Source organism: Megalopta genalis, chromosome 6, assembly GCF_051020955.1.
Source record: "Megalopta genalis isolate 19385.01 chromosome 6, iyMegGena1_principal, whole genome shotgun sequence".
NCBI lineage: Eukaryota > Metazoa > Arthropoda > Insecta > Hymenoptera > Halictidae > Megalopta > Megalopta genalis.
This window is the reverse complement of record NC_135018.1, coordinates 17,529,651-17,544,015: the sequence shown is the minus strand read 5'-3', so window position 1 is coordinate 17,544,015 and position 14,365 is coordinate 17,529,651. Positions and strand designations below refer to the sequence as shown.

At 35.3% G+C, this 14,365-nt stretch overlaps 5 protein-coding genes across 7 annotated transcripts; 3 read left to right on the top strand and 2 right to left on the bottom strand.

Annotated features, from left to right (window-relative positions):
- Window positions 1–639: 639 nt before the first annotated feature.
- Window positions 640–2,311, top strand: crim (QVR superfamily protein crim). The gene is made up of 3 exons (XM_033483835.2): window positions 640–1,078; window positions 1,164–1,298; window positions 1,362–2,311. The coding sequence occupies exons 1-3, from the start codon at window positions 1,027–1,029 to the stop codon at window positions 1,640–1,642; spliced, it is 468 nt and encodes a 155-aa protein (XP_033339726.2). The 5' UTR covers window positions 640–1,026; the 3' UTR covers window positions 1,643–2,311.
- Window positions 2,312–2,536: 225 nt separating this feature from the next.
- Window positions 2,537–3,886, bottom strand: LOC117228133 (protein lethal(2)essential for life). The gene is made up of 2 exons (XM_033483833.2): window positions 3,436–3,886; window positions 2,537–3,348 (listed from the first exon to the last, which is right to left on the bottom strand). Exon 2 carries the CDS (start codon window positions 3,305–3,307, stop codon window positions 2,651–2,653), a length of 657 nt encoding a protein of 218 aa, XP_033339724.1. The 5' UTR covers window positions 3,308–3,348; window positions 3,436–3,886; the 3' UTR covers window positions 2,537–2,650.
- A 135-nt stretch (window positions 3,887–4,021) lies between these two features.
- On the top strand, window positions 4,022–5,028 carry LOC117228134 (lethal (2) essential for life). Its single transcript, XM_033483834.2, has one exon. It carries the CDS (start codon window positions 4,141–4,143, stop codon window positions 4,723–4,725), a length of 585 nt encoding a protein of 194 aa, XP_033339725.2. The 5' UTR covers window positions 4,022–4,140; the 3' UTR covers window positions 4,726–5,028.
- A 2,740-nt stretch (window positions 5,029–7,768) lies between these two features.
- On the top strand, window positions 7,769–12,225 carry Tpcn1 (two pore segment channel 1). Of its 3 annotated transcripts, none has more exons than XM_033483769.2 (12): window positions 7,769–8,215; window positions 8,537–8,751; window positions 8,830–8,994; window positions 9,066–9,191; window positions 9,635–9,942; window positions 10,032–10,312; window positions 10,377–10,595; window positions 10,657–10,773; window positions 10,840–11,179; window positions 11,250–11,551; window positions 11,621–11,727; window positions 11,787–12,225. In XM_033483769.2, the coding sequence occupies exons 1-12, from the start codon at window positions 8,113–8,115 to the stop codon at window positions 12,024–12,026; spliced, it is 2,523 nt and encodes an 840-aa protein (XP_033339660.2). In that variant the 5' UTR covers window positions 7,769–8,112; the 3' UTR covers window positions 12,027–12,225. The 3 variants fall into 3 exon arrangements, with proteins under 3 accessions (XP_033339660.2, XP_033339661.2, XP_033339662.2); XM_033483770.2 differs by having other exon boundaries at window positions 7,773–8,215; window positions 8,570–8,751; XM_033483771.2 differs by having other exon boundaries at window positions 7,775–8,215; window positions 8,699–8,751.
- Window positions 12,157–14,266, bottom strand: LOC117228096 (garnysstan). The gene is made up of 5 exons (XM_033483772.2): window positions 14,080–14,266; window positions 13,898–13,992; window positions 13,663–13,812; window positions 12,665–13,584; window positions 12,157–12,552 (listed from the first exon to the last, which is right to left on the bottom strand). The coding sequence occupies exons 4-5, from the start codon at window positions 13,550–13,552 to the stop codon at window positions 12,292–12,294; spliced, it is 1,149 nt and encodes a 382-aa protein (XP_033339663.1). The 5' UTR covers window positions 13,553–13,584; window positions 13,663–13,812; window positions 13,898–13,992; window positions 14,080–14,266; the 3' UTR covers window positions 12,157–12,291.
- Between the last annotated feature and the right edge of the window lie 99 nt (window positions 14,267–14,365).

The window sequence follows — 14,365 nt, the reverse complement described above, 5'->3', positions numbered from 1 at the left end:
TCACATTTATCGTATGCGAGATAACTGCAAACTTATCGTACACGTACGTATACAAATATAATCAATGACTCGAAAATGTAGAGACCAAATATGAAGGAGATATCGTCAACGTTTAACAAGTATATTGTAGAATAACCGTTTCGATTGTTCTAAATTAATCTATAAATACATTTGCATGTATGATACGGATTTAGTTCACATACCTTTGAACTTTGAAAGATACCGTTCGCAAGCAACTGGTTGTTACTTAAATGTTACTTAAATTGTGAATTTCATAACTATTTATACATAAAATATATCTATCTTATTCTAAAAGTATAATTAGGAAACGCCTTTGCACTTCTGTATCATTCAATTTTTAATTCAATTTTCTTGTCAAAACAATTGTGCATTCGTTTGCTCGGACTTTTGCTTGTGCTTACACTCATGCTGCTTTAATAAATAGTATTTCGATCAACCGTTATTCGTGAGTAGAGGACGCTCGGATCAGTATTGAATCTCTCTATGTCGGTAAGGCAGTGAATCAGACTACAGAAGTCGACGAGGCACAGCATACATGTCAGTTAGGTTTATGTACGCATTCGTATCCCTGCATGCATTGCGCTATGCTTGTACATATGTATACGTGCGCGTACATAGTATATTGTAGTTTGTGATGCATCGTATATTCAAATATTGCAATATGCAATATGTATACATATTAAATATGATAACATATACTTATAAAATATCAATGACCTAATATCTGAATGATTTCATACGCGTCCATAAATTCTCTTATTGAAATGACATATAGTTCAACTCGCATTTTGTCCAGAACAGAACAAATCAAAAGCGTATAAGCTGGCATTAAATACTCGCGGCTCGTGTTCGTTCGCGTCCACTCGCGTCATCTCGTCATTCATGTGGCATGGGAAGCGTTTCTAATTGTTTTGTTGCATTTTCAAATTACTGTCATAGAACTGAATTTATAAATTTAATCTCTATTAAACACGCATTCACAGTGACCATTACTGCTACATAAAAATGTATAAAACAATTTGTGTTGTCGTCTTCCTAAGTTTACTTATTAACGAAGGTATAACAACAAATTATGTGTTCGTTGTTTGCGGGGTGTGGTTAATTTGATATAGGTTTCTTTATAATGCAAATAATACTTACAGGGGAAAGTTTATACTGCTACAGATGCAATAGTAATCATCCTGGGTGTGGCACACCTTTCAATTGGTGGTGGTATTGGGGTGAAACCTGTCCAGAATACGATGATAAGTGTGTAAAGATAATTGAGAGGAAAGGAGGTACGTGACTTCACTCATATGTATATATATATTTGTTAATCCGGATTGTTATATGCATTTCAGCCGAGACAGTTATAACAAGAGAATGCTTGAGCTCTGTTCGTAGCTTTAGAAAAGATATGCCAGCTGATCGCTATGAAGGTTGCCGACCTGCTGCTAAAGATCTCCATTTGGGACATTACGTAAACAATTCCATTCATCAGTTAGATATTCATAGAGACTATTACGATGAAGTAACATGGTGTTTCTGTTACTTTGATCATAGATGCAATGGTGCTACTACTATTGTAATACCGACATTCTTATTGCTAATAGCTATCGTGGCACAACAATTTGCTACATAAAATGGTTATGCGTTACACGATGCCTAAAATAAGCTTGTATAGATTTAGCTTCTGTTATGTAAATTTGAAAAAAATCAAATTCAAATTATATTCAGGTTAAACTTATTTACATATATATATAAAGTACAACTATTTTTCTGAGTACTCGATACAGTTGTATATAATGTAAATAAGCATTTTTAATGTAAAGTAATTTTACTGCACGAGATTGGAAGTTGATCTGTCATATTAATAAGGTTGTTCTGCATAAAAGCCATTTTATGTAACTTAAAACTCTGTAATTGAAAGTCTGATTAATTCCGTCCAAAAATATTTATGGAAATGACACAGCAAAAGCTAATGCTACTTTTTTTTATATGAATAATACCTCAAACTCTGATAAAACTATTTTGATATGTGATAGGTTGGCTTTTCAGAGGATAAGTGAAAATGTTGTTGTACAACATTATGGTAAAATACATCCTCTATTATTTTACTTGACAACCTATTGATATAAAATTTTATTAGATAACTTTAGATATCGAACTGCCGTCCATGGTTAAACAAATAGAATTACTTTAAAATGTATGTTAAATAGTATAAATTAATTTTTCTATCTTTTGCTATGTGTTTTTAATTATAAATAATCATAATAAATATTTAATAAATACCAATCTTTTAAAACGATTACATATTCGAGTAAATACACATTATTATACAAAAACCATCTTTTATTATAAAATGCTTTATAGCAAATTAACACTAAATAGTGTAAGTTTTAAACAAGTCTTATATAGTAACAGCTGAACGCATTGTTTTCTGTTATACATACGTATATATAATTTATAAACTTAAAGATGACTTTAGAAATTATTTTTTGAGGAATCAATTGCATGTAAAAAACGTAAATAAAAGTTTTCTTGAAAGATTTGTGTATTCTGATAATTCTTAAATTAAAAGATGAATGAATGTTAATACTTTAAGGTTAATACTTATATTATATAATATAAAACTTAAATGAACGTTTTCTTAAGCTGCCTTTACAGTCTGCTCTTGTGCTCTTGTTCTCTCTTGGACAGAATTCTTTTGGACTGGAACTTCGTTCTGGTTTTCTTTTTCCGAGGGCTTTGCTTCCTCCCTTAATGCAGGTTTTCCTGTATTTTCAATTTCAATAACTCTTTCATTCTCTAATTTCGAATTCTGATCCTTCCGTGGCGATGTAATAGTCAAGACACCATCGGACGAGAGGCTACACTTGAGTTCATCGATTTCGCATTGTTCAGGCACAAAGTATTTTCGTACGAACTGCCTCGATATCCAACCATGCTCATCCTGCTTCTCTTCGTGCTTCCCTTCGACAACTACACTTTTCCCTAAGACTTTAACCTTGACTTCGTCTGGAGCAAATTGGTGAACATCCAAGGTTACTTGGAATTTATTCTTGTCAGCATCTATCGTAGATACTCCACTAGATTTTCGGTCGACGCTTCTTTCATAAGGCTGATATCTGTGATAGCCACGGCGACGAGGCCTCAGGATCAAAATATCGGTATCCGTTGGCGCGAGCGATCTAGGAGTCGGTAAATCTTCGATGCTCAGTGGCAATCCAAAATGTTGATCGAAGATACGATGAGGTCTTTCCAGATCTTCCCACCAGTTCGAGAATAACACCGGTAACAGAGACATTCCTTTTCCTTCTTCTATGATACTTTTGATGATAATAAATGCTATGATAGAAAGTATTAGTTAGAATCGACACTCCCAAAATATTTCAATTAACGGTCATAGAAACGTATTTCGAATACAACACTTACGATCGGAAGACTTCTCGCAAAGTTTCTTTCGAATGTACCCGTATTCGCAACGGACGCAATATGACGGTTGACGTTTGGACCGTTTGGTTTGACGCTTGCTCGCTTCGAGCAGTGTCCTAGTGGGGGCAGTAGTGTTCCAGCATCGTGTAGAATTTTCTCGAAGTCGTATCTTCCAGAAATTAAATTATTTAGCTGTGCATATTCAACCACGAAGAACAAATCTCACATCATTATATTGTAACAAAGATTCTTAATAATTAAATTTCATATCGTACAGAAATGTACGCGAAAAGAGCAGCACACTATTTTATATTTTCCTGCGCTTCGTTAGCCACGGCTGTAAACGGTTATATTCGAAAATGAATATTGTTCTGCATAAAATTTCAAAATTGTAGAAAGATAGAATTATTATTCTTTCGTACAGGTTGTTTCTTTATATTGCATCTTTGTTTATCTGGTACGTATCTACATGCATACATTGTATATAACCGTGCACAGCATAGAAAGCATTCTAGTACATTCTCGATATTCTCGAAAACTCGAGAATCGATACAAGCTGTGCGCGTCGTATATAAATACCGGCGAGAGAAGCCTCAGTATTCAGACAGCAACCGAGCGGTAAAGTTCGAAAGCGTGAGCCAAATCTTCGGTTTATTCTGAAGCGAAATCCTGATATTTTGACATTCTCGTTGAAACAACTGCAAAATGTCTCTTGTACCGCTGCTGTTCTCCGACTGGTGGGAGGATTTAGACCAACCTCATCGTCTGTTGGATCAGAACTTCGGTTTGGGCCTTTATCCTGACCAACTTCTGACACCGAGTCGTCTGGAGATGTACTTGCAACCACGGCGAAGACCGAACTATTGCAGACCGTGGCACGAGCTGCTGCGTACCAACGAACCGGGCACCTCGACCGTTCAGGCCGAAAAGGACAAGTTTCAGGTCGTCCTCGACGTTCAACAATTTCAGCCTGAAGAGATCGATGTCAAGGTGGCCGACAAATATGTGATCGTAACGGCGAAACACGAAGAGAAGAGAGACGAACATGGCTGGATTTCCCGTCAGTTCACCAGGAAATACATGATCCCCGATCAGTGCAACCTCGACCAGGTGACGTCGAAGCTTTCGTCGGATGGTGTACTTACCATCTCCGCACCGAGAAAGGATCAGCCAAAGATGGAGAACGAGAGGGTTATCCAGATCGAACACACCGGCAAGCCGGCGGTTCAAACGAGGTCGGCGAAACAGAAGCAGCAGAAGGAAGAGGAGACAAAGGAAGAGAAGAAATGAAGCGATTTTCTCAAATATATCTAATCACAATCATTCTTATTCACGTTCCTAGTTATCGTTCTATATAATTACATTTTTTTCAGTATTTTCATGTTATCAGCAAGTATATCGTATGTGTGTGTGTTAGAGAAGGATGTAATGCACTGTAAGCTGCTGTCGTTCTGTTTTTCATAATTCACGCATTGTTCTGATAAAATCAGTGACATATATATATATATATGTATACGTATACGTACTAGCTACCAGTATGAACAACTGTAATGTTTTTTTTATGTTATTAATAAAATTTACTGATACTTGAAATTTCTATGTGCTTGTTTCCCGTTTTCATGAATCCTTATTCCGAATATTTTATATTGTTAATATTAAAAAAGCCACAATATTTAATTCTTGTTTTTACCGATTCTTGGCGGACAGGTAATGCCATCGGGTAGAAAGTGATCCTACGTGCGAAAATAAGTCGAAAAAAGTAATATATTTTTTCATTTGAAGCATCGTTTACGAGAAAATCCAGTGTAAAAATTGTTACAAGCCGCGGCACGTAACATGATCGTTTTCATTTATGTTTTCATGTTCGTTGTTCTTTCATCTGTCTTCAGCCTACCAAGAATAAAAATGACCGAAAGAAATGTTATTCCTTTTTTTCGACTTATTTTTGCACGCAGAATCTGCCTAACGATACTAACCGGCCGGTGACACCCGGTATTTACTAAACATATAATCGTGTTAAAAAGTACGTTGGTGCTGACAATTGTGTATTATAGCCGCAATCATTTCGTTCATATACGATTCGTTTAAACTGTATGAATAATTCAATTTTCTTTATAAAGAACAAGTTTCTTTAACCGTTGAGTCCCAAGGGTTATTGAGGGAACACGGTTGAAAAATGCTGAACAGCGTGATGGCGCCCTGCGATTGCGCAGAGAACCAAGCGGCGCGATGGTGCTTGTCAATGTTGACAATCAAAACAAAGAAAAGCAGCTATGCCCGATGTACGTGCCTCAGTAAAGTTGAGCGCGACACACAAAACAGCGCGATAGCGCTGTTGTGATTCGAACTTACAGAAGTAGAAAAATTTGTTTAATACAGACATGCTAAAAGTAAGCTTTTCAATAATCTTTCATACAACATTTCACATTTGTCACGCTTTTTAAAAAGGTCTGTACAGTGCCATTGCAAGTAGTGCGAAAACGCTCAAACTGTTTAACAAATTTACCGACAGAGTAACGTATCTCTGGAAATGCTCTTTATCTGCAATCAGTAACTTGTCCACCAGTTTGAACGTTTTGTCACTACATTCAATAGCGCTGTATGATCCCCTTAATTCTGTTTCGAAATTTTACCACAAACGGCGCTACTTGTAATAAATTCCGCTACTTTTAAATTTTCATTAAACATTTTAGATACCATTTCGATATCTTCAAAGTATATATATATATCTTATATATCTATCAAAGTATATATATATATATTTCTTCAAAGTAACCATTAAATTGATAGAATTTATACCATTTTCCATACACATTATTTTCTACATGATTGACTCGGTAAGAATCATCTGTAGCTGTAATAAATATTCAATTTTCTCTATATGTAAACGATAAATCGACTTTTTGCTGTATAAATAAGTTTGATATCTTTTTAGGATACTTTCGATGTTTATATATAAAAAACAATACACATTACGTTTCCGGGTTTACTATAACATTCTATACACTTCTCCTACTTTTTGGGTAGCTGACGAATCCTGATCTTATAAAAACATGGTGGTTTTAAACCACCGCTTGTTTGGATCACCCCGAGAGATTTGAAGAGAGAATTGACCAAGTAATATTGCAGCGGCCGGTGTTTCTTTCAGTGTGTGCGGTCCTGCATTGTCATCATGCAACAGAATCACCGGCTTGGTCCCGCTGCTGGTAATAGCACATCAATATCACATAAGAAACAAGACGACAATACCGCAAAACACAATTAATTAATTCTTGAAATTGCGGCGTTGCCAACCATTTTTTTTCACATATGTGTCTAATGTCGATACAGCAGATTCTCCAATGGTGTTAATTTGACATTTTATAGAGCAAATAAATCTTGCCAGAATTTATACGGTATCTTACGGGACTTCCAACGATAATCATGTGTACTCATATTACGCAAATAATTAAAAAGTTATTTAAATTAATTTAATTACTTAAGTCTAGCTTTTCTGAAATCTAACGTTAGAATGTTAGTGCAATCTTATATAGTTTACTACTTAAGTGTTCTATTAGACTTCGCATGTATTAACCTTCATTTGCTGTCGCCCTTTGCATGATAATTAACATCTTGCCGTTCTACTTAACTTTTAGGGGAGTTACACCATTAACGATCGAATAGTAACAGACGAAAATCCGTTTAATGACTTCGTTAAAAATTTGTTACCTTGTAAAGCATGTTCATTGATGAAAAAAACGATTTTGCATCATAAAAATTCAAGTCGTTATTATTATTAAACTTTGCATGTATTAACCTTCATTTGCTGTCGTCCTTTGCAAGATAATTAACATCTTGCCGTTCTACTTAACTTTTAGGAGAGTTACACCGTTAACGATCGAATAGTAACAGACGAAAATCCATTTAATGACTTTATTAAAAATTTGTTACCTTGTAAAGCATGTTTATCGATGGAAAAAACGATTTTGCATCATGAAAGTTCAAGTCGTTATTATTAGACTTTGCATGTATTAAGCTTCATTTGCTGTCGTCCTTTGCAAGATAATTAACATCTTGCCGTTCTACTTAACTTTTAGAGGAGTTACACCATTAAGGATCAAATAGTAACAGATGAAAATTCGTTTAATGACTTCGTTAAAAGTTTGTTACCTTGTAAAGCATGTTTATCGATGAAAAAAACGATTTTGCATCATGAAAATTCAAGTCGTTATTATTAAATCGTTCTTGGGAAGCTTCCGATCGGACTGTTTGGCCCCTGGAAATACAGACTACGATTTGCTTTAATCGGTAGATAATACTGGTTGCATCTGTTACATCACAAAGAAAAAGGAGGGGAAAATTTTCTTCAATACTATAGTACTGTAGTCTCGCGATACTGTTGGTTGAAGTGGATAAATCCGCTTCGCATAAGCGCGCTTGCGTATCGCGTGCTGAAACGTCAAACACAAGGGAATCGAATAACGTCGTCTTGGTATTATATTATGACATTATAATATGTAATATCTGTCATACGAGAATATGTACGCATCCCGAGAAGATTTTTTCCATTTAATCCAGTCGGTGTTCAGTTTCTGAACGGTAACGACGCTGTACGCTTGTTACGCTAACGTAAATAAGTGTTCATTAACGAACGGTATGCGTGCTCGGTGCATATGACATGTGACACACCGTTCTCAAATGTCTTCCCCGAAAACTTCCGAATACACAGACAATTACCAACGTTTTGACGATGAAGCGAACGTGTCGCTCGAGCAGGACATCTCCGAACAATCGAATCAAAGTAAGTGGTATTTGTTGTACCAAAGGAATAGAAATTAATTTTTTTGTTTATTAACAATTTACGATTGAAAATGCCTTGATTGACATCTATCGTCACTCTTCTTATTTGTTTACGTTGGATAAAGTAAATTATAATTTTGTTCTGTACAGATTTAGATTTTAATTATTGTTTATCGTTTTCACGGATATACATAATTTACGTAAATATCAATATTTTCAAAATCATTCTAATTAGCTAGTTTTCTTAAAGATTATAATTTTCTGTGCAAATACAATTTTATTGCTTAGTTATTTTATTTTATTTTTTTTTTGTTTATTTTAGAATATGGATCAATGTTGTCATATTCTTTCCCAGGGAAGCACATAAATTCACCATTAGGCAATAGTGAAAGCAATCAGTTGCCAGAACAATTTGATACCGATGAAATAGAAAGTGATACCATGACTAATAATGCTGTACTTCCTTTGCATGATACCCTTTCAGATCATGATTTATATTGGGAAATGAATTATCACAAGGCAGCAATATTTTTAGAGGTATCCATGTTTGTCATATATTATCCATTTAAGTTTATTCTACCGTTTATGGTAATTACAGTGGCATTGTTTTCACAGGAAGGTAGAAACAATGAAAAATTCGAATCACATCCAAAGCACCCAGAAGATTTGCCAGCCTATCTATTGGTTCACAATAATTGGTATTATGGTCTAGATTTGTTGACCTCACTTTTACTTTTAGCTTTGGCTCTCGTGGAGGAGCCAGCTGTACCATTATTTAAAGTAAGTTGTAAAGCTCAAACAATAGTTTCCTGTTGTTGTACTATCTCTGTAGTTCACGTATCTTATTTTAGATACCAGTATGGGCGCATGGGTCAATAGAGCTTTTTGCTTTGATAATTATAGGCATTGAATTAACTTTAAAATTAAGATGGATTGGCTGGGCAACTATGTTGAAGCATAAAAGAACAATGTTGAAGGTAAAAACTCTAATTTTGCCAGCCTTTATCACAAATTAAGTGCCACTCCAAATTATACAGGGATAGAATGGACCTGATTATATCCATTGTCTCTTTACGTGCAAGTAATATGTTTAATAACATGAGTCTTTTCCACTGTACTGGTACAAGAAACATGACAGTACTAATGGGAAGATAAGCCACTTTATATTTTCAACAAAATAAGTTTCTGATAATCGAGCTGCTTATTTCTTACATTATTTAACTGTTGAGTCTAAATCTACTCATGAGAATGAATCAGTATTAAGTTACTATTAACAGGTCATTGGCGTTCATCTCTCTTATGCAATCGATTAATATATGATTGTTAATTAAATGTTTTTATAGCAAACTTAGAACTTCCATATATAATTATACAATAATGAGTCAATGTTAATTAATGACTCATTGAATTTTTCTTATAGTGTGCCACATTGGCCATCATGTTTCTGGAGGCAATGACGGTCTTAGTAAGACAGTCGTCACATTTTCGCGTAACACGCGCTCTTAGGCCTATTTTTTTAGTAGACACAAAATGTTTCGGAGGTGTGCGAAGATTCATCAGACAAATACTTCAGACATTGCCTCCAATCCTGGATATGATGGGTTTGCTTCTATTTTTTATTACACTTTACACAGTATTGGGCTATTACATGTTCTCCGACATGAACAGATATTTCTCCACGCTGCAAGACAGCTTTGTAAGTCTTTTTGTTCTTCTCACCACTGCTAAGTAAGTATTATCAAATGATTATCTTGCAGTGCGATCGAATACATCTATGATAAAAATATTTCTTTTTCGGTAATGATGTCATTGCTTAGTTTTCCAGATGTAATGATGCCGTCGTATTCAAAAAACAAGTGGTACGCAATATACTTTGTCTCTTACTTATCAACGATGTTATATGTGATGATGAATTTAATGTTGGCAGTAGTAAACGAAACATTTACAGCCGCCGAGCGGGACAAGTTTAAAAAATTGTTCTTGCACAAAAGAAAGGCGTGCCAGCATGCCTTCAAGTTGCTAATCACAAAACAGAATCCAGATAAAATGAAATTCCGTCAGTTCGAGGGGTTGATGCGATACTACGCACCACAAAGAAGTATGCATGATCATACGTAAATGCATTGTCAAAGAATTAAATAGGGACTATTTGTTTGTTACAGGTATAAGAGATATTGTTTTAATTTTTCGACATTTAAATACTTCTGGATCCGGAGCGTTGAGCTCTCAAGAATTTTTGAACATTTATGACACGATAGTACTTCAGTGGGAACCACAATACTCCAGCGTACCTTGGTATCACAGTACATCTAAACCACTGCAAATCCTCTGCAACGGAGCTCATGCTGCCATCAGATGGAGCTACTTCGAGACTATGATGTGTAAGTTTTTTTTGAAACAAATATATATTCAATTTGATTACGTTTATCTGATATTTTTCAGACGTCGCGATCGTTGGAAATGGCATTGCTATGATAATAAGGATTCTACAGACAGATGACAATGTTCACAGTGCTCGTTTGTTCGCTGCGTCATGGGACACCTTCCTTTTTGGAGGAGGTAAGTGAAACCTTGCTTGCAAATGTTCCGTTAAGTCTACAATAATTATAGTGTTTTATATTACAGTATTTGTGGCTGAAGCGTTGATCAAAGTGCTCGGGCTTGGCACAAGATGGTATCTCAGTTCCGGATGGAATCTCTTCGATTTAGGCACCTCAGTAATGACACTCGTAGCAGCCTGTATTTTACGTCTTTTCCCAACAGCAACGTTCTTCGTTCTCTTTAGACCACTCAGACTTCTAAGATTATTTAAGATGAAGAAAAGATACAGAGACGTTTTCGGCACGCTGGTAATTTTGACTCCTTTGATGTCTTCTACCGCCGTGGTCATGTTGGTTTTATATTATTTCTTTGCCATAATTGGAATGGAGCTGTTCGCCGGTTATAACATGCGGAATTGCTGCAAGTATGTAAAAACATAATTAGATACAAATTAAGTTTATATCGCAAATTAAATGAAAAACTTAAATCTACAGAAATACAACAGTCGAGGATTTCTACAAGTACTCTGTCAACGAAAGCACCACGCTAGGTTACTACTATTTAAATACTTTTGATAATCTCTTAGCTAGCGGGATGACGCTCTTCGAATTAACAGTTGTTAACAACTGGTTCATATTGATGAATGCTTACGCGTTCACCGTTGGCATGTACACAAGAATATATTTTATGGTGTTTTATCTGGTAACGATGATTGTATTAACAATCGTTGTGTCCAGTTTCTTGGAAGCATTCCGATTTAGAATACATTACAAAAAATCGACATCTAAACGCGATGGTAATTATACTTATCATAAAACTTATCATTCGAATTAATTTTTAATTCCACATTATTGTTTCTTTGTAGAGGAGAAAATGCTTCATGAAGAAGTGGAATTGAGATGGGACGAGTTGCAATGTATAATAGAAGATTTTCAGATTCTAGAAAAATTGAGACCTTCGCTCGTAGTCGGTGTAAGTTTATAAACAGTCGAATTTTTTCATTAATTTGTGTTCACGTAAGCTCATTACAGGGAACAACCGTTTTCATTGGATCGCGTCCGCGAACGCGGGAAGTTTTGCAAAGGAAAATGTATACAAGCGAAATCAAAGAATGGATCGCAGAAGCTAAAGAGGCTGAAAGATTGTACTTGTCGAATCCTGTATATAGTGCAGATCAGAACTTTAGGGAGGACGTTATATCCGAATCCGATCACCTTAGATCTAGAGGAAACTCACGACCAACGCATCGTAACACATCCAACGTCGTATAATTATTAACAGTGACAGATCCTTAACCATTAATAATTTTCATGTTACACATCTTTGCGACGCATCGACTCAAAAGGTTGTAACATAAAAATGCTGTATCTAGTTAGTGCAAATTACCCAAGCAACGGAATGTAAGTGTAACGAAATAGTCCTTAATATTTATTTGTATTCATATAACAATAAAATTTACAGAAAACAGAAGAGAGCCGGTACAAATGTTTGTTTACAACGTTACAACTGTTTGAGAAAATTGATTTAGTTACTGCTTTATTTGTGAATTTGTACGCCTGCACCTCCCAACGTTGTCAACGTAACAGAAAACCCGTCTGCGATCAATTTTCGTGAAATACTTGTAATCGTTTCCGGCTGGGTGTCTGGTAATAATAAAATGTATGCATATCCGCCGCCACCAGCACCGGTTAGTTTCGCTGCTAAAGCATAATTCTGCGCCTCTGCACAAATTCTATCCAAAGATGGATGAGATACTTGACACGTGGCTAACAATCCTTGATTCATGTTAATCAGCGTCTGGAATAATACGATATTCGTTAAGAAGATCTGCATAAATTGACAGGGCATTGGGGACAATGACCACTTTTTCATAATCGTTAATAACAATTTAATCGAACAACATACTTACCATTAATTGTTTGTACCCGTCGTAGAGTGTCTCGTTATCGACGCCCGAGGCGTTATTAATCTTCTGAATAACTTTAATCGCCGCAATTGCTATATTATCCATCGAGTCCAGGATCAAGTCAATTATAACGGGATATTTGTGCTTCAGCTCTGACAATTTCTCTATCAACGCTTTTGTGCTTCTACTAACTCTTGTGTCGACCAGCAGAACCTTCATAACTTGCGTAATATTTATGGACTTCATGTAGCTGTCCTTTTTGTATTCTATCACGGATCCATACGTGCAAATGGAATTGTCGATTCCGGACGGATGACCGTGCATAATTCTCTCGCTGCTTAATGCATATTTTGAGATAGTCTCTAAATCGGAATTGTCGAATGCTTTGAAAATATTTTTCTGTAAGTGTGACCAGTGCAAAAAGCAAGCAGCTATGCAAACTGCAAACGAGGCGGAACTACCTAGACCTGAACCGATCGATATTTCGGTGGTTAATTGAATTTGAAATGGTTTTACGTTAATCTGATCGTTCTGTGCGATGTAAAGAAGAAGATAGAATAATACCTCTAAGCTCAATTTCTGCCTTACATTGAAATACCCGATAATAACGACAAGCTCTTTGATTTTCTCATAAAATTCATCATGGTTTTCTGCAGCTTTTAAATTTCTATTATTTATAATGAAACTATGCACTTGTTGCACAGGTATGTTTATAAACAAGTTCACTTTCGGAAAGCATATTTTAATAACTTGTTCCTCTTCTGGTAGCTCAATAAAGTCTGCAACTGTACGTAAACCTAAGCTGGCTGCAATTGCAGTTCTTCCATACACAACAGCGTGTTCTCCATAAAGAATTACTTTTCCTGGTGCAGAAACTTTGAACTGAATCATATTTGGTTACGTTGGACAGTCTTATTTGAACACTGGCGAAAAAAATGTATTATCAGTTAATGTAGTGGAATATTAACAAGTGTTTGACATATCTTTGTATAATTATATACCTTTTCTTGTACACTATAAAAAATTGTTTCACAGCATATGAACTGAAAGAGAATTAACTTCTCTGCTTCTCCCACTGTTCTGGAGTTAATGTCTTTTGAGAAAATGCATGTATTGTTTTGAGCTCCTCTTCCAGCACTGCATTTACCAACCTAGATTGTTAAAAATAAGTTATATAGTATTAAACATACAATTGTTTCTTGATTGCTGAATTTTAGATATGTGGGAATATAGTACCTGTGACGTTGGAGTAGTGGTTTTCCTTCAAATGCATCAGAAACAACAATTACAGAAAACTTGGCACCACAACCATCAGATTGATCTATCACTTCCTGTAACATTTAAGGTAAAGCAAAAATGACATATTATCACTGACCAACAATTGTAGTATGTGTTTCAAAGACTGTAATATAATTTACATTTTTCAGTTTAAGAGAGAAACTGAATATTTTATTGCATGATGTGTTTGTGCTTTTATCACAAAAGATGCTCACAAGCCAGCATTTAAGTTACTACTGATACGAGTTGGAAGCATATGGTTAACATTGATGTTATGCTAATTCAGTAAAGTAGTATTCAGTAACAGAGCAAAGTTCAGATTCACATAGAGCATTATATAATTTACAAAAAGATGGAATGATCTAGTCAATGTTAGTGTAAATGTAGATGATGCCAATGTTACTATGATGATACTACAATGTCGAA

What these genes read in the sequence shown, in the direction of transcription:
- LOC117228133 (XM_033483833.2), bottom strand. Translation starts at nt 3,307, where the DNA reads ATGTCTCTGTTACCGGTGTTATTCTCGAACTGGTGGGAAGATCTGGAA.
- Tpcn1 (XM_033483769.2), top strand. Translation starts at nt 8,113, where the DNA reads ATGTCTTCCCCGAAAACTTCCGAATACACAGACAATTACCAACGTTTT. An exon ending in CTCCGAACAATCGAATCAAA is followed by an intron (nt 8,216 to 8,536) that starts GTAAGTGGTATT and finishes TGTTTATTTTAG; the next exon opens with AATATGGATCAATGTTGTCA. An exon ending in ATAAAAGAACAATGTTGAAG is followed by an intron (nt 9,192 to 9,634) that starts GTAAAAACTCTA and finishes TTTTTCTTATAG; the next exon opens with TGTGCCACATTGGCCATCAT.
- LOC117228134 (XM_033483834.2), top strand. Translation starts at nt 4,141, where the DNA reads ATGTCTCTTGTACCGCTGCTGTTCTCCGACTGGTGGGAGGATTTAGAC.
- crim (XM_033483835.2), top strand. Translation starts at nt 1,027, where the DNA reads ATGTATAAAACAATTTGTGTTGTCGTCTTCCTAAGTTTACTTATTAAC. An exon ending in AAGTTTACTTATTAACGAAG is followed by an intron (nt 1,079 to 1,163) that starts GTATAACAACAA and finishes TAATACTTACAG; the next exon opens with GGGAAAGTTTATACTGCTAC. An exon ending in GATAATTGAGAGGAAAGGAG is followed by an intron (nt 1,299 to 1,361) that starts GTACGTGACTTC and finishes TATGCATTTCAG; the next exon opens with CCGAGACAGTTATAACAAGA.
- LOC117228096 (XM_033483772.2), bottom strand. Translation starts at nt 13,552, where the DNA reads ATGATTCAGTTCAAAGTTTCTGCACCAGGAAAAGTAATTCTTTATGGA. An exon ending in ACGGGTACAAACAATTAATG is followed by an intron (nt 12,553 to 12,664) that starts GTAAGTATGTTG and finishes GTATTATTCCAG; the next exon opens with ACGCTGATTAACATGAATCA.